This window comes from Toxotes jaculatrix, chromosome 13, assembly GCF_017976425.1.
Source record: "Toxotes jaculatrix isolate fToxJac2 chromosome 13, fToxJac2.pri, whole genome shotgun sequence".
In the NCBI taxonomy this organism is placed as follows: Eukaryota; Metazoa; Chordata; class Actinopteri; family Toxotidae; genus Toxotes; species Toxotes jaculatrix.
In genome coordinates this window covers 14,855,510-14,876,777 of record NC_054406.1, presented here as the reverse complement: position 1 = coordinate 14,876,777, position 21,268 = coordinate 14,855,510, and the positions used below count along the sequence as shown (strand labels likewise).

General features: G+C 39.9%; 1 protein-coding gene across 1 annotated transcript in view; it reads right to left on the bottom strand.

Moving 5' to 3' along the window:
• The window catches only part of adgrb2 (adhesion G protein-coupled receptor B2), a 133,746-nt gene that overhangs the window by 87,202 nt on the left and 25,276 nt on the right, over positions 1–21,268 (bottom strand). The window contains exons 2-4 of the mRNA XM_041053130.1: positions 13,212–13,292; positions 9,700–9,888; positions 1,272–1,433 (exon numbers count right to left, since the gene is read on the bottom strand). Of these exons, the coding sequence (XP_040909064.1) occupies positions 1,272–1,433; positions 9,700–9,888; positions 13,212–13,292 (432 nt within the window). The remainder of the gene's footprint in view (positions 1–1,271; positions 1,434–9,699; positions 9,889–13,211; positions 13,293–21,268) is intronic.

Sequence of the window (21,268 nt, the reverse complement as noted above, 5' to 3'; positions counted from 1 at the left end):
CTTCATCACAGACAAACTTAAAGCAATGAGGAAGAGCAGGCAGGAAAGATGGAGGCTACACTGCATTCACTCTGTGACAACAGAACGGGAAGAACAGTAGAAAAGCTCCTGATATTCCAAGTTGAAAGGGTTCATGAATCAGCCCAAGTGGAATATCTACCCTGCTACTCATTAGTTATTTGCATTGTTACGTCTGCCACATTTGTTACAGTTCATTAACAAATGAAACCAGGCAAAAATAAACAGCTTGTTGCTCCTTTGTACAATATCAGACAGTGAATAGAAAAAAGATTAAGAGTAAACAGCCATTCTGATGGCTTAGGGAGGCTTTATGAGGGTGAACTGAGTTAAATGCTGAATGCTGAATGCTAAATGACATTATGATCTTGAGCAGGACAATATTTAACATGTTTATAGTATTATTTCTAGCATGTTGGCATAAATAACATTTGCCAGTTATCACTAAACGATAATAAGGCCAGAGGAAAGGTTAAGGATCACCAGTTATTACTATTCATTCAGTGTTTCAAGCACATGGTGGTGCTACAAGAGAAGTCAGGGATCACCAAAGTCATTAGGGTTCATCCTCTGGGGACCACAAATGTCTTGACTGAAGGTCACGGGCATGAATTCAACTGCCAGGACCAAAGTGGTCGACTGATGGACTGACTGACATGACAATCCATAGAGCCAGGCTGCAAACGTGGCAAAAAAATAAATAACAACAGAAAAACAACAAAATAAATAAATACATGAGCAAATTTCTGGCGATGAAGAGTTTGTGAACACATTATATCAGTCAAATACAGTGATTTAATTGCTGAACTGATTCTAGGTCATGCTCAAATCTAAAATTTTACTTGGGTGTCATTGCCAACGATGGTGGGTTTGCAACCATTTTTGCGTACACCAGTGTGTTCACACTTTTTAGGTCCTTTTTGCCAAATGTAAGATTTCATAGTTGTCAGAAATGACCAATATCCTAGACTTAGAATAATGGAAGGCTGACATGAACAGTCTCAGCTTCTTGTAATTATGGTTTACGTGATATGTTGTGAGAGGAGAGAGATTTGGTAATTGCAAGAGCAATAATGGAAGAACACAAAATATGACTGCACATGCATGTAAGTTCAAGAGATGTGGCAGTAACCTGTTTGGCTTTGATTCCTGTGACTTTTATGGAACAAGAAGAAGGCAGAGTCATGCTTGAATAGGCAGAGAGACAAAGAGCGATAGACTGGGTGTATCATGTAAATGGGGATGGTACTAACCAGGACACACTGCTATGTTGCAGAGTTTGGTCTGAATCTCGGGCCGTCCACAAGCCACGGCCCCACCTCCGTTCACACATTTCCTGGTTCGCGTCCTGGAGCCCCGCCCACAGGTCACAGAGCACAGACTCCATGACGACCACTCCTCCCACAGCCCATGCACTGCAAACACCCACAAACACAATGCACGAACACACACAACATAGGGATGAGAAATGAGGGAGGGAGGGAGGGAGGGAGGGAGGGAAGGAAGGAAGGGGAAGGGAAAGGGGGGAGGATGGAGTGTCCCATCGCAGGCAAGAGGGTTAGAGAATGAGAGAAACATGAGAGATTAAATGAGAATGAGAACATTCCTTAAAAAACGTAAAGGAGGTGGCCTTTAAACCTCCAGAAAACATTCCGGTTCCAAAGGAAAAGAAAACGCTGAGAATGAATCTGCATTTATATGTTACTACATGAGCGAAAATGGAGGTTAGGAATGGACACTGGCATTTCAAGTCATGCAGCTCGAGTCACGACTAGGAAATGAATGCGGAAAGTTTCACTGTGAAATGATCAGAGCTTTCAGGTATTATATAGAGTGAACCAAAGGATCCAAGGACAACGTTGACTCCAAACACTTCAAAGCATTAAACATGTTTTCCCGTCTTATTTCCCCTTTCTTTCCTCTTTTATTGCACATCTCATCCCATTTTCAGATGAAGTTGAAATAATTCAAAGTAGCATAAACGAGCAGCAGAGTTGCACAAAAACCTTGCAGAATGAATGTGACTTCATGACTGCTGCTTTACTGAGCGCTTTAGCACTTTCATGTCTACCTGTGTTTCAGTTATGTCACCCACATGACGTTTAAGAGAAGACACACACATATGCACACAAACATATGCACACACACGTGCACAAGATAACTGCCAAAATCATTTGGAGATGTCTTGACGTGGGACTAGAGGGAAAAGAACGCAAAAGAAATATTTAAGAAGGGACTTCAAAGAAGCAAAAGATGAATGACAGCATTGATTGAAAAGTGAAAACAGATGAACATGACAAAAAATAGATTATAAACTTATTTGAAAGAAGTAGGAAAAGAATTCATAAAGTTTGAAAGAATACTGAATGAAAAAACAGAGGCAGAGAAAAGGAGAAGGTTATTTTGAAATGTTCAGTGAGAGGCCAGAGGAGATTAAGCTATGTTGAAAGAGATGGAGGAAAAAGAGAGTAGCAGATTTGGAGAGATGCTGGAAGAAAGATAGAAAGTAAGATATAGAGAGAGGGAGGGAGTGGGAGAGAGAAAAGTTAGAGACAGCAGGATGAAGATTGCTGGTCCTGTGTTGAGCAAAGCTAAATAAATCATAGCGATAAATAATTAAGTCTACTCTGTGAAGGAAGGCTCGGAGGAGCAGGAGTAGAAGGCTGAGAGAGAGGGAGAAAACGATGGTATTAAAGTACAGGAATATGGAGAGATGGTAAATAGTGAGATATCCTTAAATTCTGCAAAACATGGCATCAGTGTATCTTTAAGCTGCTGTACAAAGCAGCTATATGTTGCAAGAGGAAAAAGAGCATCAGGTCTGTATCCAATGAGGAGCGTCTGTGTCTTTTTTTTTTTTTATCTTTAATGAAATGCTTTTTCAAGTAAGCTCATTTGTGGGTCTTGCTGAACTGGAGCCGTTTGCACCAGCTGTTCTTAAATTCAAACTTAGCCTAGTTATTACAAAAGTGTGTACCAAGTAGAGATTTACATTTCACTAAATTTAAATGGGGCTGCACCACATAAAGTTGTTCTTACAAAGAAATTAGTTGTTAATAAATATTTACACATGCTTACTGCCAGATGTGGCTGTAGCGTAGCTAACAGAACCAACTAACAAAGCTAATATTAGGTTGCTAATCTAATAAGATCAACCAATCATTTGGCCCCTAAAACTGCTAGGAAGCTGTGTTACACCATTGATTGCTTTTGACCTGATGGTGCTGCAGATGTTTCCAAACAGCAGATTTACACACTTAACTTAAGTCTTAACTGGCTCTTTAAGACATTTCTTGCATTTTAATGATGCAACCTGATTTAGCAAATCACCAGATAGTGGCTTACAGACCATGTTAGTGGATTACAGCTCCAAATTGCTGTTGCAATCCAATTCTGAACTTTAAATAATATTGGAGATGACATTCATTTGGGAATTTGTCAGTAGAACTGTAGTCAAAAATAACCAATCCCACTTTAATTAAATTAATTAGTTGATTAATTTATTGAGCTCTGAAATTGCAATTTAGTGCACTGCACTGAGACAGCTTTGCCTGTGAAGCTGATATGAAAGGTGATATTTTTAATGCATGTAATGGCTGATGTAGTGAGCTGAAGTATGTCAGCCTACATATTTTGGTATCAAACATGAAGCAAGACTTATTTCCAAAATAATAAATTGAATAAATCATGGTAATAATAAAATATAACTGGCATCCTCAAAGTGCAAGCACATTTCTTGGGGGTATCTCATTCCAAATTGCAAAACCTTCTCAGGAGACGGAGGCAAACAGATTCCACAATAACAAGCAGAGAAAGGCTAAAAAAAAAAAAAAGCTTCAATCTGAGTTCTGCTATTTCGCCTTTTCTTTTTTTTTTTTTTTTTTTTTTACAATAACACTACAGAATTGCTTGTAAGGCATTACTTATTCATCCAAATCGAATCTCCCATCTCTCAAACTCAGTACAAGTGCATGTGAAGTCTGACTGTGCAAAGCCAATCAATTAGCCTATAAAATCAAGCTTGAAGCAGCTTTTGGACTAAGACACATTAACAGGAGAAAATATCAGTTGGAGATGGGAACAAGAGTAACAGAGTGAAGGAGCAGATAAGCATGTTAAAGAGGAAAAAAACATGACAACAGCGTCTTCAGATAATAGAATTAGGAGTGTTTTACACCAACTACAGGTGTCCAGGTAAATATTGGCCATCAGGTGATATTTTCAGTCATAAAGAAAGCAGTACAGGGCAATTATATCAAATATATTGTCTATGTTGACAACAACAACTACATTAACATAATACAGCAAGTCCTTCAGTTCAGCTGTGAACATTAAAAGGGAGTTTATTGCCATCAGGGTTGCAGTCACAGAGGGAGGTGGAAAAGAGCATGTTTACAGCAGCAAGCGCAGAAAAAAAAAAAAAAACTGTTCATTGCTAATCAAACAACAAAGTGACAGAACTGTGTCTTGTAACGCTCGGTCACAAAATCGTGAACAAGTTCATGAACTCCAGCTTTTCATCTTTGAGAGAAAAAAAAATGTGATGCACAGAAAAGAAAGCACACGGACTCCCTTATACTGGCCTGGGTTTCTGATGCAAATGCAAGCAAGCTCAGACAAGAGCAGACAAAATGTTCATGATCACCCTTGTTTATTTTAACATATGCAGACAAACACACGCTCACTCACAGCACCAACCAGAATAATTATGTAGTAATGAGGTATGCGATTATGAAATATATTTACATTTAATGATGTATTCTGTATGATCTAATGATGTATAGTTGATGTAATGATGTATAGTCTGATAATTTCTCATTTCTATCTTTTTAATGCATAGTTCATAATAGGATACATGTCTTATGTTCATCCTAAGGATTACCATCATTACCAGCAATTTCATCTGGGGTCAAAACACTGGATTTCTTTTTTTTTTTTTTTTTTTTAAACGCTGTATGAGAGTGTGTGTGTGTGTGTGTGTATGTTTAAGTTTGTGTGTTCACCATCTGCATGGGTCTGCCAGGAGTTCATGACTGAATCCTTGAATGCACCCTCTGTCTCTTGCTTGAATGATTACTAGAAGTGTGGTGTTGAAGTGTTTGACTACGCACTGACCTGGACATACTGTATTCATAATGCACCATTGTTCCACTCCATGTTGTAAATGTCACTGAATCTATGGCAAATGAGCAGAAGCTAAATAGAACAGAAGCAGGGCTACTTCTTCACTTTGCACGCTTTGGGGCATGAAAGCCTTATACTTCAGTGCATATTCCAAACCCCACTGCCCCCCTCCGACCCAAAAAAGTTAATTTGCCGGACCAATTACCGCCTTGTTTGCTTTGTCAAGAGCCAGACCATTACTTGAAATTGATTATCTGTATCACCTTAATTTAGGAGTTTTAACCATGAAAAAAACGAGGAGAAAAAAAATGTCCATTTTCACTTCATTGGCTTTCTGTCCAAGCTACTTTTCTTTGATGTTTGCTAACTCGTGCAGACTCTCTCACACTCACACTCACTCTCACTCTCTCTCTCTCTCTCTCACACACACACACACACACGCAGAAAAATGCCCACAGACAAATCCACCCCCACTCACACTAATAACACATCCAAACTTCTATGTCTTAACTTATTCACAAATACAAATAAAAAACAGAATGGAGAATTCTGGCAAACCCATCTACAGTACTGAATTAAGTATGCAGACTGCACTCTCCCCACCTCAGGACACTCTGGCAGAAACTGTGTGCGTGCGTGCGTGTGTGTGTGTGTGTGTGTTCACTTATGCCTGTGTGTGCCTTGTATATTTGTGGTTGTGAGTAAAAGAATATGAAACAGAATAGGGGATGTTGGTTAAAAACATTTCAATTGCAGATCTTCCAGACAAATCAGGACATTTGTGTGACTGGCAGTCGTGTTCTGAACAGCAGGGTTTAAAGACAGAGCTCATGCTTGTATGCATGAGCTGTGAAATTGGAGTTGCTTCATTTTAGATTCTATAGTAGTTTAAACTGTCATTTTACTGACTGAATTAAAAGTCCAATCACAGTACAAACAGTAATCCTGAGCTGCAATCAAAACGCTTGTGTTTGTGTGTCTGCCCGTGTGTACTATACTTTATATTTGTTTAGAACTTCCCATCAGACCAGGGGTAGACAGGGCTTCAATCCAGCAGTAAAGAGATTAACAAATCAAACAAGCATTTAGATTATACCCCAGAAAATTATTCTTTAAAAAAGTCAATCACATCCAGTTCATTAAACACTTGTATATCTCTTTGCTGCCGCCCCCACATCCCCAGTCTACTTGAATTTGGTGTGATCCCATTCAGGCAGTCCCTGGAGTGCCCCTACACCCCCCCCCAGAACCACGTCAGAGAAACATCAGAGAAGTGGGGGGGGGGGGGAAGAAATAATAAATGGAACATAACACAGCAACCAATATCCCATCAAAGGAGCGGCTGAGGATATTAATATCGACACAGAATGGAAAATGAGGCACTTAGACATACAAATCGTGTTGGCACATTTGCATAAAAACAAGATTAGCATATGCACCGACAGGGAAGGAAAATGTTCCTCTTGCTTCTCTTGTATTTTTCCATTTTGTGGTTTTTTTTTTGGGGGGGGGGGTGTACATCAGTAAACACTGACTGACTGAAAATTCACACAAACTCACAAAGTTCTCACACAGACATACACAAAATGCTAATTGAACACGTAATTGTGACACAATTATTATGCACACTGAACTGCACTTGAAATAACTAATGACACTTAAACAACCATTAAATAACAAAGGACGAAGCCAAAACAACACCTACACCTTATGCTGAGACACAAAAACAATATGAACCACACGTTTACATAGTGTAAATGTGAGTACAAAAATACTTGGAGTACACACACAAACATTTAGGTAGTGCAGTGTTTGTATTTGTGTATGTGTTTATATCTGTTGAAATGAATGAACACATACACAAAGATGTGTCTGCAAAAGCAGTCACAACATGACAACACACAGAAAGATTTACTTTACTTTGAATGTACATATGTATGTAGCCATTGTTGTACATAAAAGCTCTGTGGTAACTGTGAGGTTTAGCCCCATCTGGGACCGTTTCTTCCATGACGGAATCGATAGGAAAGACTTTAAGGATGAGGACTAACTGATTGGTTTTGCAAATGTACATTTGATTAACCATCCCACCTCAGCGCAAAGCTGCTTTCCCTGCGCTTCTTTCTGGGAGCTTCCTGAAAGGGGCTATGTGAGGTCCAGCTCGGTGAATCTGATCCATTCAAACAACAAGCACAATTTATTTCCCACAACAAACAGCTATCTAAAATAAAGAGTTTAAAGGCTAAAAGGCCACTTGCCCTGTACCTGTGCTCTGATCTGTGCACAGTATAGACTTCTCAAAGAGTCTACTCAAACTTTTAAATGCTACTTGTCATAAAAACTCCTTTTCCATCAACCTTTAAGCAGTGTGTTGAGGTCTGGTCCAATAACAGAGATCTAAGGCTTACCACCTGAAGCCAACTAACTACACCTCATGCTGTTACACTGACATTTAGACAGTAGTGGCTCCACTTTTGTGTCCCCAGTGAAGTTGGGCTCAATAATTTTTCATTTAACAGTATATCCTCAAACACGTCCTTCCATCATTGACTGGGATTAGTAGAATGCTATGTATGGACAGTGGTGCCATATTCCTGTGATCCAATCTCTTAAACTATCATTGGGTTCAGAGAGGTTAGCCTAGAGGCTTCCCCACTGTCCAAATGAAGGACTACACTTTAATCTTCTTTGGCAGTCAAGACACAATGCACAGTATTACACAGTCAGGAAGCCTAGCTATAGGTAATGCACTGTGAAGCTAGCAGATATGTTGGCTGTCTGCATTCTGGTCAAGACTATAACGCCAGACTTTGCTGCCTTGTCCATCTGCTACAGGCCAGTAGCATGTTATCTGCAGTAAAGAGCATTTTTAAATCATTGGACAAATATGGACCAATCCGAACACTGACTTAATTAATAAATTGATTCAGTTACTTATGTTTGAATTTTAAAGTGACTAAATGACATTCCACAATTAAAAACAGCATATTTAAGTAATGCAATTAATGTGGGCCACTTTCAGACAGTGGCCTCTAATCTTTTAAATAAATTCAACTTGTCTGGGTTAGCAGTGTAGCAGTGGATTAGGGGACGGACAGCGGCCAAGCAGGGGAGAGCCAGTGCTACACGGGATTTCACTTCCATTGCAATCAGGGCAATCAGACCAGAGCAGGACAGGCAGTACTTCACAATTTCATCTAGTAAAGACCTCCACTGGCAATCAAACCAGAAGCAGAACTCGCATTATTCAGGATGCGCTGTGCACAAGTTCTCTCAGTGATTTAATCTGGTTTGACTGTGTTTTTGTGTGTTGCTGAGGAGAAACGGATGAGATGCTCTCCTTTTTTGTGCTGCCTTTTTGCAGCAAGCAGACAGGGCTGAACCATAGGGTTGAATACACCCGCTGTGACTGGCAGAGCATGTGTGCTCATGAAAATTAAATCTGATTGGTTAAAATTGGTTATTTCAGAGTTGCCTTTGCATCCTAAAAAAAAAAATCCTCTGAAGTCAAAGGACAAGCGTGGTTGTAGACTTTCATAGTAAATTAAAATATCTTCAGAAGTGTGTCGGCCAATTATGCTCTGTTAGATCCATTTTTCAGCCATACTAGCCAGATATACGTAGGCAGTGGTGTAGATATAGACCAGCTGGGGAAAAGGAGAACAATGCTGAAAGAAAAGTGAAAGAGCAGAGGAAAGCTAAAGATAGAGAAGTCAGGAAGTATGAACTTCTGAGCTGTGGCAAGTCTAATAGACTTGCTGACATCGAGCTCAGGTGTCATGTCTGACTCTCTGTGTCTCTCTCTATCTGTTTCTCTCTCAGCTGGCCAGTGGTGGGAATTGAAATTGAAATGTCGTTCGCATTCTGAAGGGGTTTTTTTTTTTTTGCTGCTGCACCATGGTTAGATTATGTTTTGGCTGAGCAGATCCCATGTGATATGTGAGTGGCTGTGGGTATGTGCGTGTGGGCGTGTGTGTGTATATACCGCCTACCTTCCTCAAAAGTGACAGAGTTTCGCACGGTCATTATTTTCTCCAATTTTACAGCTTTCTTAACACATTGTAAAACGAGCAATAAATGCTCCATGTTGAATGAGGTGCTACGCAAGAAGCACATGGGTTAAAGCTGCATTTTGTTCAATTTTACATTAAAAAAAAAGAATAATATATAACTGAGGCCTAAAGTATATTCACATTGCATATCTCTGTCGATAATATATAGATATGTATATGTATACATAGATATGATCATCATTTGGGAACACTGGTAAATGTTGTTAATCAATTTTCTCAACATCGTAATCCTCCATTGGGATCACAAAAGCTTGGCACATAATGTATCCCAGCATGCACTGCGGGAAGGCAGGCACCCTGGAGAGGTTAAAAAAATAAAACAAAAAAACAAACAAAAAAAACCCCCACTCAATCACCACCCACATCCATCACTCAAAGTTTCAACCCCTTGCTTCTCCATGTGTAAACGGTACCACACAAACTGCATAAAGGAGAAAACAGTACTAACCAGTAAGTACCACTGATGGAAATTTGGTTCACATACCTGAGCCTGTGATCCCAGGTTCACCTGGACAGGAAGCGGTGTTGTTGCACATACGTGTTTCCCTCAGGGCGCCGCTGCACAGCGTCCCATAAGGAGAAGAAACACATGACCGTGTCCTCACTTGCCAGCCTTGTCCACATGTGAGCGAACACACGCTCCACTGTGACCACTCCTCTGCTGCAGGGTCACCTGAGGAACAAGTAAGGTGATAAAAGAGAAGATAATGAGTTTTATTCCCAATGATTACACTTTTATATGGTGCTAATGTTTCTATGGAACACAGAAGGTCAAGAGGAAGGGCACTGTGAATTTCTTTTAACATGATCTTAGCTCTCCGGTTTATGGTTCATGGCAGAAGGTGAATAGTTTTGTACAGTGTTAAGCTGTTCTAAATGTATTTCAGTATAAGAGTCTTAAAAAGTCACAACAAAGATGTATATGTCTCCTCTATGACATCTCTTTGGTACATTTTTCAGTTCTAATTTTCCCAGAACTGAAAGCATCAAACACATATTTGCTTTATTGATTCCTGTTGGCAATTCTCAGTTTTTCTTGGATGTTTATTTGCTGAAATAAAATGAAAATTTCCTTTGGATTGGAAGTGACACCACAGCAATATTACACCAATAAAAAAAGACAAACAAAATTATGATCTATATAACTGTCCAGAGAAAAGCCTGGGAATATATGATGAAATAGAGATGATGAAAAGGTTTTGTGGTTATAATAACCAAACAAACTTTCTGTAGTTATAGAAATATTTATTTTTCTTTGTTGCTTTTATTTCTTTGAGAGCAGGAAAGTTAAGATATTCCAAATTCATCATTCATGCAATACAAGAGAGCTTTGTTTGTATAATTCCATGGTATATTTTCATATTGAGCCATTTTCAAATGGTTTGGCTTGATACTGTAGCCCAATATATGATATTCCTGCATACCATATAAATATGGATGATAAGTGATTTGCATTCATTATTTAAGCCCCTTAATGTGAATAAACCTTGGCTGAATATTCACAAGGATGATGATCATGTCAGACGAATGTGTTTTAAGGTGATACTCAAGGGTATTAATGCTCATGGAATTATGGTAACACGTATCATCTCACCGCTAAAGGGCTTTAGCCCCAAAAGCCTGCATGTGAGTCTGCCTTTATGTGTATGGAAGCACCCATACAGACGTGACTGAAGGTAAATTTGAGTTCTCCAGGCAGCTGCGGAGACTGCCCCATTGTTCCCTCTGTGCTACACCCTTGCAAATCGAAAATTACGAGTTAAGTCACTCTGCTCCTCTCCTTCTAAATTGTTTATGATCTCCGTGTCCTTTGATGGAGGCGTCATCACATGGCAAAGAAGGAAATCAAATTAATTGCATGTCCGTTAATCGCATTACATCTTCATTAACATGCCGTGAGTCAGGGCTTAAGCTCATCACACATGCCTGGAGGAATGGAAGAATGGGGAGAAACAAGGAGGGGGAGAACAGAGGAGAAGGACAAGAAAGAGCCAGGGGTTTCCCTCGCAGTAGGGACTCCCTCCTCCTCCACACAGTAGTAGCAGTGAGTATCGACACGTGAGCGTCTGGATGTGTATATGTATGCCTATGAGAGCAAGCTGAAATTAGTATATGACCTATTGTGGTGTGGCAGAAGCAGCCAGCAGGTAATGTCAAGTACAGTGGTGTCCAAAGGTTTGAGACCACTTGTCAAGATACTTTTATTTTGCATTTGTGAAGAATGTAATTCTGTTTTTCCATTAGTAATGATAATATCAGCTTCAATCTGAATCTTTGAAAAATGTTCATGAATTTAAGAATATCTCAGTATTTGTTATGTCCCCCTTTTGCTGTAACGACAGTTTGAACTCGAGCTGACACTGACTCCACAAGCAAAACCTGATGACCCATGTTATCCCAGCATGACTTGACAATGTTCCAAAGAGTGCCATGTGGTGTCACAGGATGCTTGGTTTCCTCAGTCTTCAAGTGCTCTCATAAATGTTCAGTGGGGTTGAGGTCAGGTGACTGTGGAGGAAAGTCCAAGACAGTAAGAATTCCTCTGTCTTTTCTGGACCTCAAGTAGCTCTTGCAAAGCTTTGAGGTGTGTTTGGGGTCATTATCCAGCTGCATTCCACAAACCAGAAGGTACAGTCTGTCTCTGAAGAATGAAGTGGTTCTTCTCCTCGGTCAGGGTGTAGTTAGTTCAGTGCAGGAGTACAACTCCAGAGAAGAAAAAAAAAAATCCACAATTGAATAGTCCCACTACCATGTTTCACTGTCAGTTTGATACACTGCAGTATTATTCTCCCTTTTGTTTGTTTCCCTACATACACCCTTCTGTTACTGCCATAAGTCTCAAACTTGGATTCATCAGTAAACAAGACTTTTTTTTTTTTCCAGACATCCACTTTGAAATGTTGGTATTTCTTAGTCCACCCCAAGAGTTTGGCCTTGTTTCCCCTCCAGAGAATTGATTTAGAAACTGCTACTTGTCCTCTGAGACCACTACAAGAGAGCTTTCTTTTGACAGTCCTTTTTCTGATTGGAGTCTCGCGTTCTTTCTTTAGAAAATTCCGTATCTGCAATGAAGTTGCTTTTCTGTCTCTCAGGGAACTAAGTTTGATGTATTGATCTTCTGATGGTGTGGTCACTTTTGGTCTGCCAGATCGTGCTTTGGATACAAGTGATCCAGTTTCTGCAAAGCGTTTTATAGTTCCCCACGCTGCCCCCTTAGAAAGCTCTAGTCTAGTCATGATTTGATGCCGAGAAAGCCCCTCTTTGCTTAGAATAACAATTTGGCCTCTGACACTTTCACTGAATTCTGATGCTATTTTTCCCCACAATGCTACTCAGTGAGCAATGATCTGCCAGAAACCTGAGGCACAGCCTTATTTATAACAGGTGAACACTGGTCGAGTTATTTGAATGACCCTCTGAGGAACAGATCAAATACAGTTGAGGGAAACCTGACCTCTTATACAAAGGAGTTAAAATGGTCAATGCTCCAGATTTGCTTAAATTTCATTGCTGACCTAGAAATAGAGCAGAATCTTAAATATTTCTTCTTTATTTTATATGACACAACTTCTTATGTTCTTGAATCCTCAAACTTTCTGCCTATTTCCAGGTTTATATGAAAATATCACAGATTTTCAATGTGGTCTCAGGCTTATGAACCCCACTGTATATATAACTAACATATATAAATGTGAAATTTTTAATGTTTAAAGTGTCATCTCATGAATAATTCAATCTTCCTTTTCCAGTCCTATTAATTATGTAAGATTTTGAAGTCTCACACGTAGAGAGGATCACACTTTCACACATATTCACACATGCCAATGGTCAACCACAGTATAGCAGCTGGGGTTCTGCAGTGCTTCAAAAAGTAAATGTATAATGATTATATGATGATATATGGAACTCTTTATCTTGGAGTCACACATATGGCCTAGTTAAGTAGATTACTTTTGTACACACACATCCACACCTGCACACACTCACATTACTCACCTGTTTGTGCCTGAAACACACCTGGCTGGTCAGCTGACCGTGGTCTTTGGGTCTTCACCTTCAGATCGTCATCGTATGGATCTGAAATAGACAAAAATATGTTCACGTTCATTTCTCTTTTTTTCATATAGATCGAATTGTACGTTTCAATATATTTAATCCAGTGAGAAGCTGCGTGTGGGAAGATGAAGTCAATGCGTGCATAAAGATGCCTGGTTTGTTTACTACATATCATAGTGACATAGCACACAGAAACCTGGTTTCAAAGCTTTAGTAAATAAATGCTCATCAGCATCTACATTCATTTTGTTCATGCAGAGAAGTCAAATAAGGCAAGTTTTTTAGCACATCCAAAACACGACTCTGGCAAAATAAAAATACAAAACGCCTACATTTCCTTGGCTTGATCCTTGTAGCAGAATATTTAAAGAACACGCTGATACACTTCAGCACACATCGTGCAGAAACAGATAACAGAATGTCAAGTCTGTGGCATAATCTCCTAAAATCAGGGGGAAGTCAGTTCTGACTGGCTCATTAACTTGCAAGGAATACATGAAATGTCAATAAAAATATACATACTGAAATTCAGTGGGATAGTATCCACTCAGCAAAGTAAGAGAGCAAAAAAGTTTTCTGAAACTGTACAAAAAAAACCAAAACAAAAAACATGCAGCTACACTAGAGAAAGGACTGTATCTGATCTATCAGAGAGCTGATTTGAACTTGAACACCTCACATAAATGGTGCGCATCTGTGGGAATAGAGCAATTGCCTAGAGAGGAAGGATGGAGAAAGTGGAATCATGCAACATATCTAAGTCGGTTTCATCTCATTTGGTACAAACATACGGAGACATGAGCGCAGACCATTATGTTCTGTGCAAATGGATTTGTAGGCTTAGTTTCAGTAAAACAAGACTTAATCAACTCCCTGGGCAGGGGAAACAATCTTTGATTTAGCAGATCTTTTTCACTTGGGTACTTCTTGCCCATGGGATTTTTTGCGATGGCTGCATTTGCGCAAAGAAGCTGAAACATACAGTGTATCTAACATACATTATCCACATGGAACACTGTTGTGTGTGTGTGTGTGTATTTGATTACAGAGTGCAAAAGCGATTGACAGTGAGTTTTGCTTGCATTAGCCTGTATCAAAGAGTTCACCAAAGGAAGACCGCATGCACACACAGAACATCATCCCTGCCTCCCAGTAGACACACACAGACACAAGCATGAATGCCTACGAAGTGTGCTGAGGCTCTGTCATGATTGCTCAAACGCCCATCGCAATCAGCCCTCTAATTTGGCCTTTTACAGAAACAACTCTATGTCAGGAAAAAAGAAGAAGACTTTTTCATACTCTACCTCTCTCTTTCATTCATACTGTCTAACTCTCCCTCCCATTGCCTTGTTGTGAGTGTTCTTCTCAGCAGGAACACTAGTGCTGAAAGGCCTAAGTACAATATTTTACCCCAGGAACAATGTAATAATTTGGTTTGTCTGCTGTCTAGATGATATCTGCAGCTGGCTACAGCCCTGGGTAAAAGAAATAACTATTGTGTGAATACATGCAGGTTACTAGCCCCACTTTGTTTTGAGACAAATGGTGAGAGAGTATGTAAAAGTGCTCTGAAAGAATTCTGGGAGACAATAAACATTCAATTTTACCTCATCACTTCAAATCAGAGGTCAGCCCATAGTACAAATGCCCACATGCTTAGCTGCAGCTTTTACAGTAATATTAAGCCTTGTTGAAACTGGAGATACAAACCACCAACAAACAAAGGTCACAAGTAGTTTATTTATGCAGAGAGTGAATTAATGAATGAATGACTGAATGAATAAGTGAACACTGATTGCCGTGATGACTCCCACGGTTCTAAAGTTCAGCCTTCAAATCATGTTAAATATTTGCACAGCAGGATACCATATGTATTTCAAATAATGATTAGCTAAATGCATACTTCCTCATAACACTATTTAACAAACTAAATCAAAACTTATCCATGAATCTTCATGTCGACTCTTAGGCACAGCATAATAAAAATCTAAAATACAATAAACAACAGAAAGAAACAGATTGAAACTTACATTGAAGGTACAAACAGCTACAAACATTTGAACATGGTGAAGGTGTTTGTTGGCTAAAGGAAGGAAGTCCTGATCCAAGCCTCTATTTGTAAAATGGGAGGTAGTACCAAGTCACTGAACAACCACTTAGCATCTCCTTGTGGAAGGGAGGGGAAAATAAACTTGCACTTTCCAACCTGGTGCCAGCATATGTTTGACTTGCATCCTGACGGTCAATGGTTTGATACCAGCTTTATCATCATCATCATCTTCACTACAATTAACATGACTCATGATCCTAACCAGCAAACACTCATTTGCAGCTTTGTTTAATTCATGCTAAACTTTTCACCTACTCTGTTACTTTTACAACAGGTCATTTACATCCTTTCCCTCTAATTGACAGCTCACTAAACCCTTTACCAGAGCAGCTATTTGCCAGTCACAGCTTAGCAACTGTAACTAGGCCCTGAAGGCCTGTCAAATTTCTCCCCATGCACAGTGAACACTGTCATCTTGGATTTTGACAGGCCAGTGATGTAGGTTACGGAATTCATTGTGGGATAATTTGGGAACATTGCAGGAAAAGTTAGCTCTTCAGCACAGTCAGGCTAACAGAGGAACAAAATACTAGTAAATGGAAAGTAGATGGATATCCTTGGGGGTTGGACAGTTGAAGAATTATACAGTTGGGGAAGAAAACAGTATCTGTTAGACGGTGATACCTCCATCACAGACTAATAGAAAGACATTGTTTTCTTCTACATTTTCTTCAACTGTCCAAATCTCAGTAACTAAAGGAGGTGGGGCTTAACAAACAGTCAATTTCAACTTCTCCTCAACCTTTTCAAATTCCTCCTGCTTGTCATATCTGCAAACAGGTGCCACATAGCTAGCAAGGCCGCTCATGTTCATAGCAAAATCTGTGCTATAATCCCACTGATCCATCATAGAGAGCATGGCAGGTTTAAGGTCTGACTGACTGCCTTCTGACAGTTTTCATGGGCATCATCAGTAGGAAATACTCAAATGAAACAACAGAACTTCAACAAGATAACACAAAGTTTTAGAATTTAACATCTAAAAATTCCAGAAAATGTTTTGATTAATTCTGAGAGTGACAGAGGAAGTGTCGGCCCTGATCTGGGAGTTTCTGAATCATTTTCTAGCAGAATCTGGCACAAATTAAGCCCTGTGTGTAGGGGTGTATATTCTACGCTTCTGTGCTTCTGAGACATAGAGGTCAGTGAAGCAGGACAGAGAAGTAATGTCTCACATAAAATGACCAGTGAGACTTTTCTCCTATCTCTTTATTTCTTTCTTTCTCTCTCTCTCTCTCTCTCTCTCTCTCTCCCTGCCTTTGTTTGTCCCTCTTATTCTCTCTCTCCATTAGGTCTATGGCAAAGAAGAGGATTTCGATGAACAGTGGTGCGGAGTCCGGCACAATCGACAGTAAAGATCAATATGGATAAACCCCTGAGAGTACTGACCTTTACAAACCCCACTATATTGTTTAATGTTCTGGACTGCACTTTAATGGACACATCATCACACACTTCATCAAATTGTCTTGCCCTCTCTTATCCTTACTTTTTTCCACCTATTTCAGCTGTTTCTTCATCTCCAAGGGAATCTATTTTCCATCTATAGCTGGCAGTATCACTTCCAATCATGAGTAGGGTCGATAGTCCTGTGATTGGTCAGGAGCAGAGGTGGAGATGTGATATTTCACCTGTAGTAGCACCTGATGCTTTAGTGTCATTTAACTGAAGTGTCACTGAAGTTAAAATGTATGTAATTGTAGAATCTTCCTCTGACCAATGAAAAGAAACAATCATGAGACACCATCAGCCTGTGGATGTGAGACCATTTGAGTCTACAAAAGTCGGGGTTGGCCAAAAGCAGCTTCCTTTATAGAGCTGATTTAAATAAGATTTGATGTTAAAAGAGCAGAGCTTAAACTGAAGAACCTCTAATCCCTGGTTTTCAATCAGTTTCATCAGTTATTTCCCCATTTAGGAGAAGATATTTTCAATATAGGTGCATCTTGCAGTTGAGGTCAATAATCCTGTGACTGGCCATGTGCAAAGGTTGCTGTGATATTTTAGGTGCACAATTTCTAGTAAGGAACATATTGTAATGGACTGGGTGATCTGTGCACATAAAGTCATAATCTGTGACATTTTCATTTAAACATTTTTTTTTTCCTGTTCCAAAATGACAATCAATAAAAAAAACAAAAGTAAAGAGATGTCACAGTGCTGGCCCCACTTTTCAGATGACTAATTCATGGAAATATAACAGAAAAACAGCATAACAATTCTGCAAAGTGTTATGGTTTGCTGTTTATTTAAGGATAACCATTTAATTTGTTTGCCTAGTTGGAACCCAGCTGCTTAGAGTAAAGCAATGACACCTCAACCAGTCTCATCCATCTCTTCACTTGAAGAAAACAAACTGTTAATAAAGTAGCATGTACAAGAACAAAGTCCTATTCACAGCCTACTGAGCAGTATCACTCAGGGGACAGAGGTTTTTGTCAGCTTCCTCAGCTGAATGCGAGGAGCACTGGGATACCCACAATGCACACACACAAGCATGGAGACATGCACACAACACACCGAACATCTAAATACCCAAATGAGCAATGACACCAAAGCTCAAATACACCCTGATGTGGCACGTACACACACACACACGCACGCTGACACACACATACACCTACACAATAGGAAGTAAATATGGCTGATAAATAAACGTCATGCAGTAAAGCGGTTTTGAGCCCATACAAAGCAGGAGGCTGGGGAAGGGGATTGGGGCAGAGCCAGTTAGAGCCACAGGCTCCTTTGTCAGACTGAGCCGGGATTTAAGCCTGCTGGGAAGACTGTTGTGTATATTTGTGTGTGTTTGTATGTGTGTGTGTGTGTGTGTGTGTGTGTGTGTGGCTGGGTAGTGCATATGATAATATGGTAAAACAGCTGTGGTAAGTAAATGGCATGCACAAAAAAAACATAGTGGCACGGAAATGTTGGCTGTTGACTACTGTCAGCTCTTTCAGTGCAGCGTATATGATTGAATGCACACTCTCCTGAACATGCACAATCACACACACACACACACGCACACACACACACACACACTCACAAACACACACAGAGCTATTTCTCAGCCGTATATCAAATCTGAGCTTATAGCTCTCTGGTGCTGTCCATTTACTCCAGGGTCCATCTGGGAGAGTCCAAACTGATAGAAGTGCACCATAATGGACTTTTTATAAGCTACTAGACAGACAGACCCACTCCATCTCTCTCTCTCTCTCTCTCTCTCACTTTTCTCTCACCTCTCTCTCCCTCTCAGCAGCAGATATGAAGACAGAAGTTGAATCAGGTTGGTGCAGGACAGCGTCTGCCTGACTACGGGGGCCTGAAGGTCATTTGTGTGCCTTCAAAATGGATTCAGAATCTAGTTTTCTCAGCCCTACAGGCTGATTGGTGTTTTTGTTTCATACCTACACACATACACGCCCACATATATACACACAGTTCAACACAAGCCCTGGTATACTTCCAAACTGCCAAATTGGCTTTGTTTCATTTCACTTTCATTCTCAATCTCAAATTGCCCTTTTTTCCCCGTTTTTCTTTCTCTTATTAGATATTTTCAAATCTTCCAACTCCCACACCGCACAGTCATTCGGTCTTTCGTTCTGCCCTCCACCCCCTCACCCTCTGTCTTCCACCTCAGTCTTTCTTTCTCTCGATTCTGTAACAAGATGAGAATTTAGATGGATTTACAGTCCAGCAGACTCCGAGCAAAGCTGCAGAGCTACAATCAAACACCAATCAATGCAGGGATAGCCAGAACAATTCAACAATTCATTCAAAGAAGGGTAAGCAAGATTACTGCACTGTGTTGCCCTGATCAGTTACAGACAATTACACCCATGATTTAGCATGTTTTTGTAGGAACCTGTGTATGGTGCATTTACACAAAGCCAGAGTGGCTGTGTTAACAATCGTGGCTAGAAGCACGTTAAATGGATCAATGTGAGATAAGCTTGTCCCTGATGAACTTGTTGCAAAGCCAGTGTTGGTGCAGTTTGTATCTATGCCTCAGTCTGACACATGTTATTCAAAGATGCCACAGCTGCCAGGTGAAAACCTTTTGTCCGGATATAGACATTTAATTATCTGTTTGTCCACTTAGGAACTGTCTTCAATATGGACTAAGTAAATAATTAAACTCCGGCAAACAAGAAAGCAGCACTAATAGCGGATACCGTTAAATAAGAGTAAGAGTACACAGCCATGTAAATGTGTTTGTGAGGCCGGACAGTACTTAGGAACAGTGTTAGGAACAGTGCCTTGAGCTGAACGCCAATATCAGGAGGCTAAGATGGGTCCAATGACAAAGATAACATGGTGATGTGTAGCAGCTAAAATGCTTACCATGCTCATCATCAGCGTGTTAGCATGGCAGCATTTGAAATTAGCGTGAAACACAATTACTACTGAAGGTGATGGGAGTGTCATGAGCTGAGCAGGTATTCAGCCATAAATTGAAATATTAATAACACTTTTGAACTGATGATGGCACTACATGTACAGTTTTTACAATTTATCCTCAGGGGATCATGAATGTCTGTAACAAATATCGCAACAGTCCATTCAACAGTTGGCGATATTAACCTCACTGTGGAGCTATAGAAAAGGACAGGACACCAAACTCATTCATATGTGTACCCAACCAACATATCTATGTCTAGAGTAATGCTGCTAACATTGCTGAAAAAAAGGTAATAGTGCTGAGATTCAAATAGGCTATATTTTCTGTCCTTTTTATGTCCCAAATATGAGCTTTTGGAGAAATAAAAACAGCAGGCGTGTTTTTAGTTTGCTCTTTTTGTGGTTTATCAGTAGTTTCTGAAAGGTTGATTAAGCCCAAGACTGGAAGAATTTTGTCACACATAGAGGAGCTTATAAGCCTTTACATGAATTAAAGACAAAAGAGCTAAATTGTGAACTCAGCTGACAGTGCAGCTTACAATCGTTGTCACATGTCACCACCCTTTCTCTTGTCGTCACCCCCTCCCCACCGCATCGCTCCCTTTCCCACATATCTGCCAAAAATATTACCTGAAAGCATCCACTGCACCGAATTTGGCATTTTACCGTAAGGCTTTTCACACGACAGCAGTGATATGTTTGTACATGACACAGCCACACAAAAAGATCGATTACTGCTCACATTTGCCTCTGCAGTGGGATTCTATCACCATAGCAACATCGTCATGCTGACGCCGTTAAGGAACGGAAGGGACACGGAATGGGGGAGGTGGGTGTGGGTGGTTGTGGAGGGAGGGAGGGAGGTGGATTATAAATCAGTGTCCAGACTCGGTGACCGGTCCTTGCGTCTGATGAAGAGGTGAATGGAGTCTACAGACATCTGTTCCCAACTGTGGTGAAGGGCAGCTGCTGTGTTATTGCTATGACTCAAATATTCTCTTTATCCTCTTTCTTTCTTTCTTTTTTTTATTGCTTATTTGCTCTGTGGCTTTCATTCTTTTTATGCGCTGCTTAACTTTTTTTTTCTTTTTTGCATTCAGTTATTACTTGTTTCATTTTTATTAGCTTTGCTCTGTTAATATATTTGTTTCTTTTAACTCACTTTCCTTTCATTTTTAGTCCTTTATCTTTTTTTGTGCAAAATCTGTAATGTAATGTTCTTTAATTGCTTTCTGTCCTTAACACTCATCTAGCAACAGAAATACTAGCAGTTCTTTTGACATAAATTTATCGGCTCTGTGTGAGTAACTAAAGGATCTGTATCTAGTGAAGAAGCACACACGTTAATGTTGGCCATGTATGTTCATTCATGCATGGAAATGATTCCTCTTTGTGGTAATCAACAATGAAAGCAGCCTGTGCATCCTGCTAATACGAAAACTGTGTGCAATCTATGATTGCCGTGGAAAATTAGCCACAT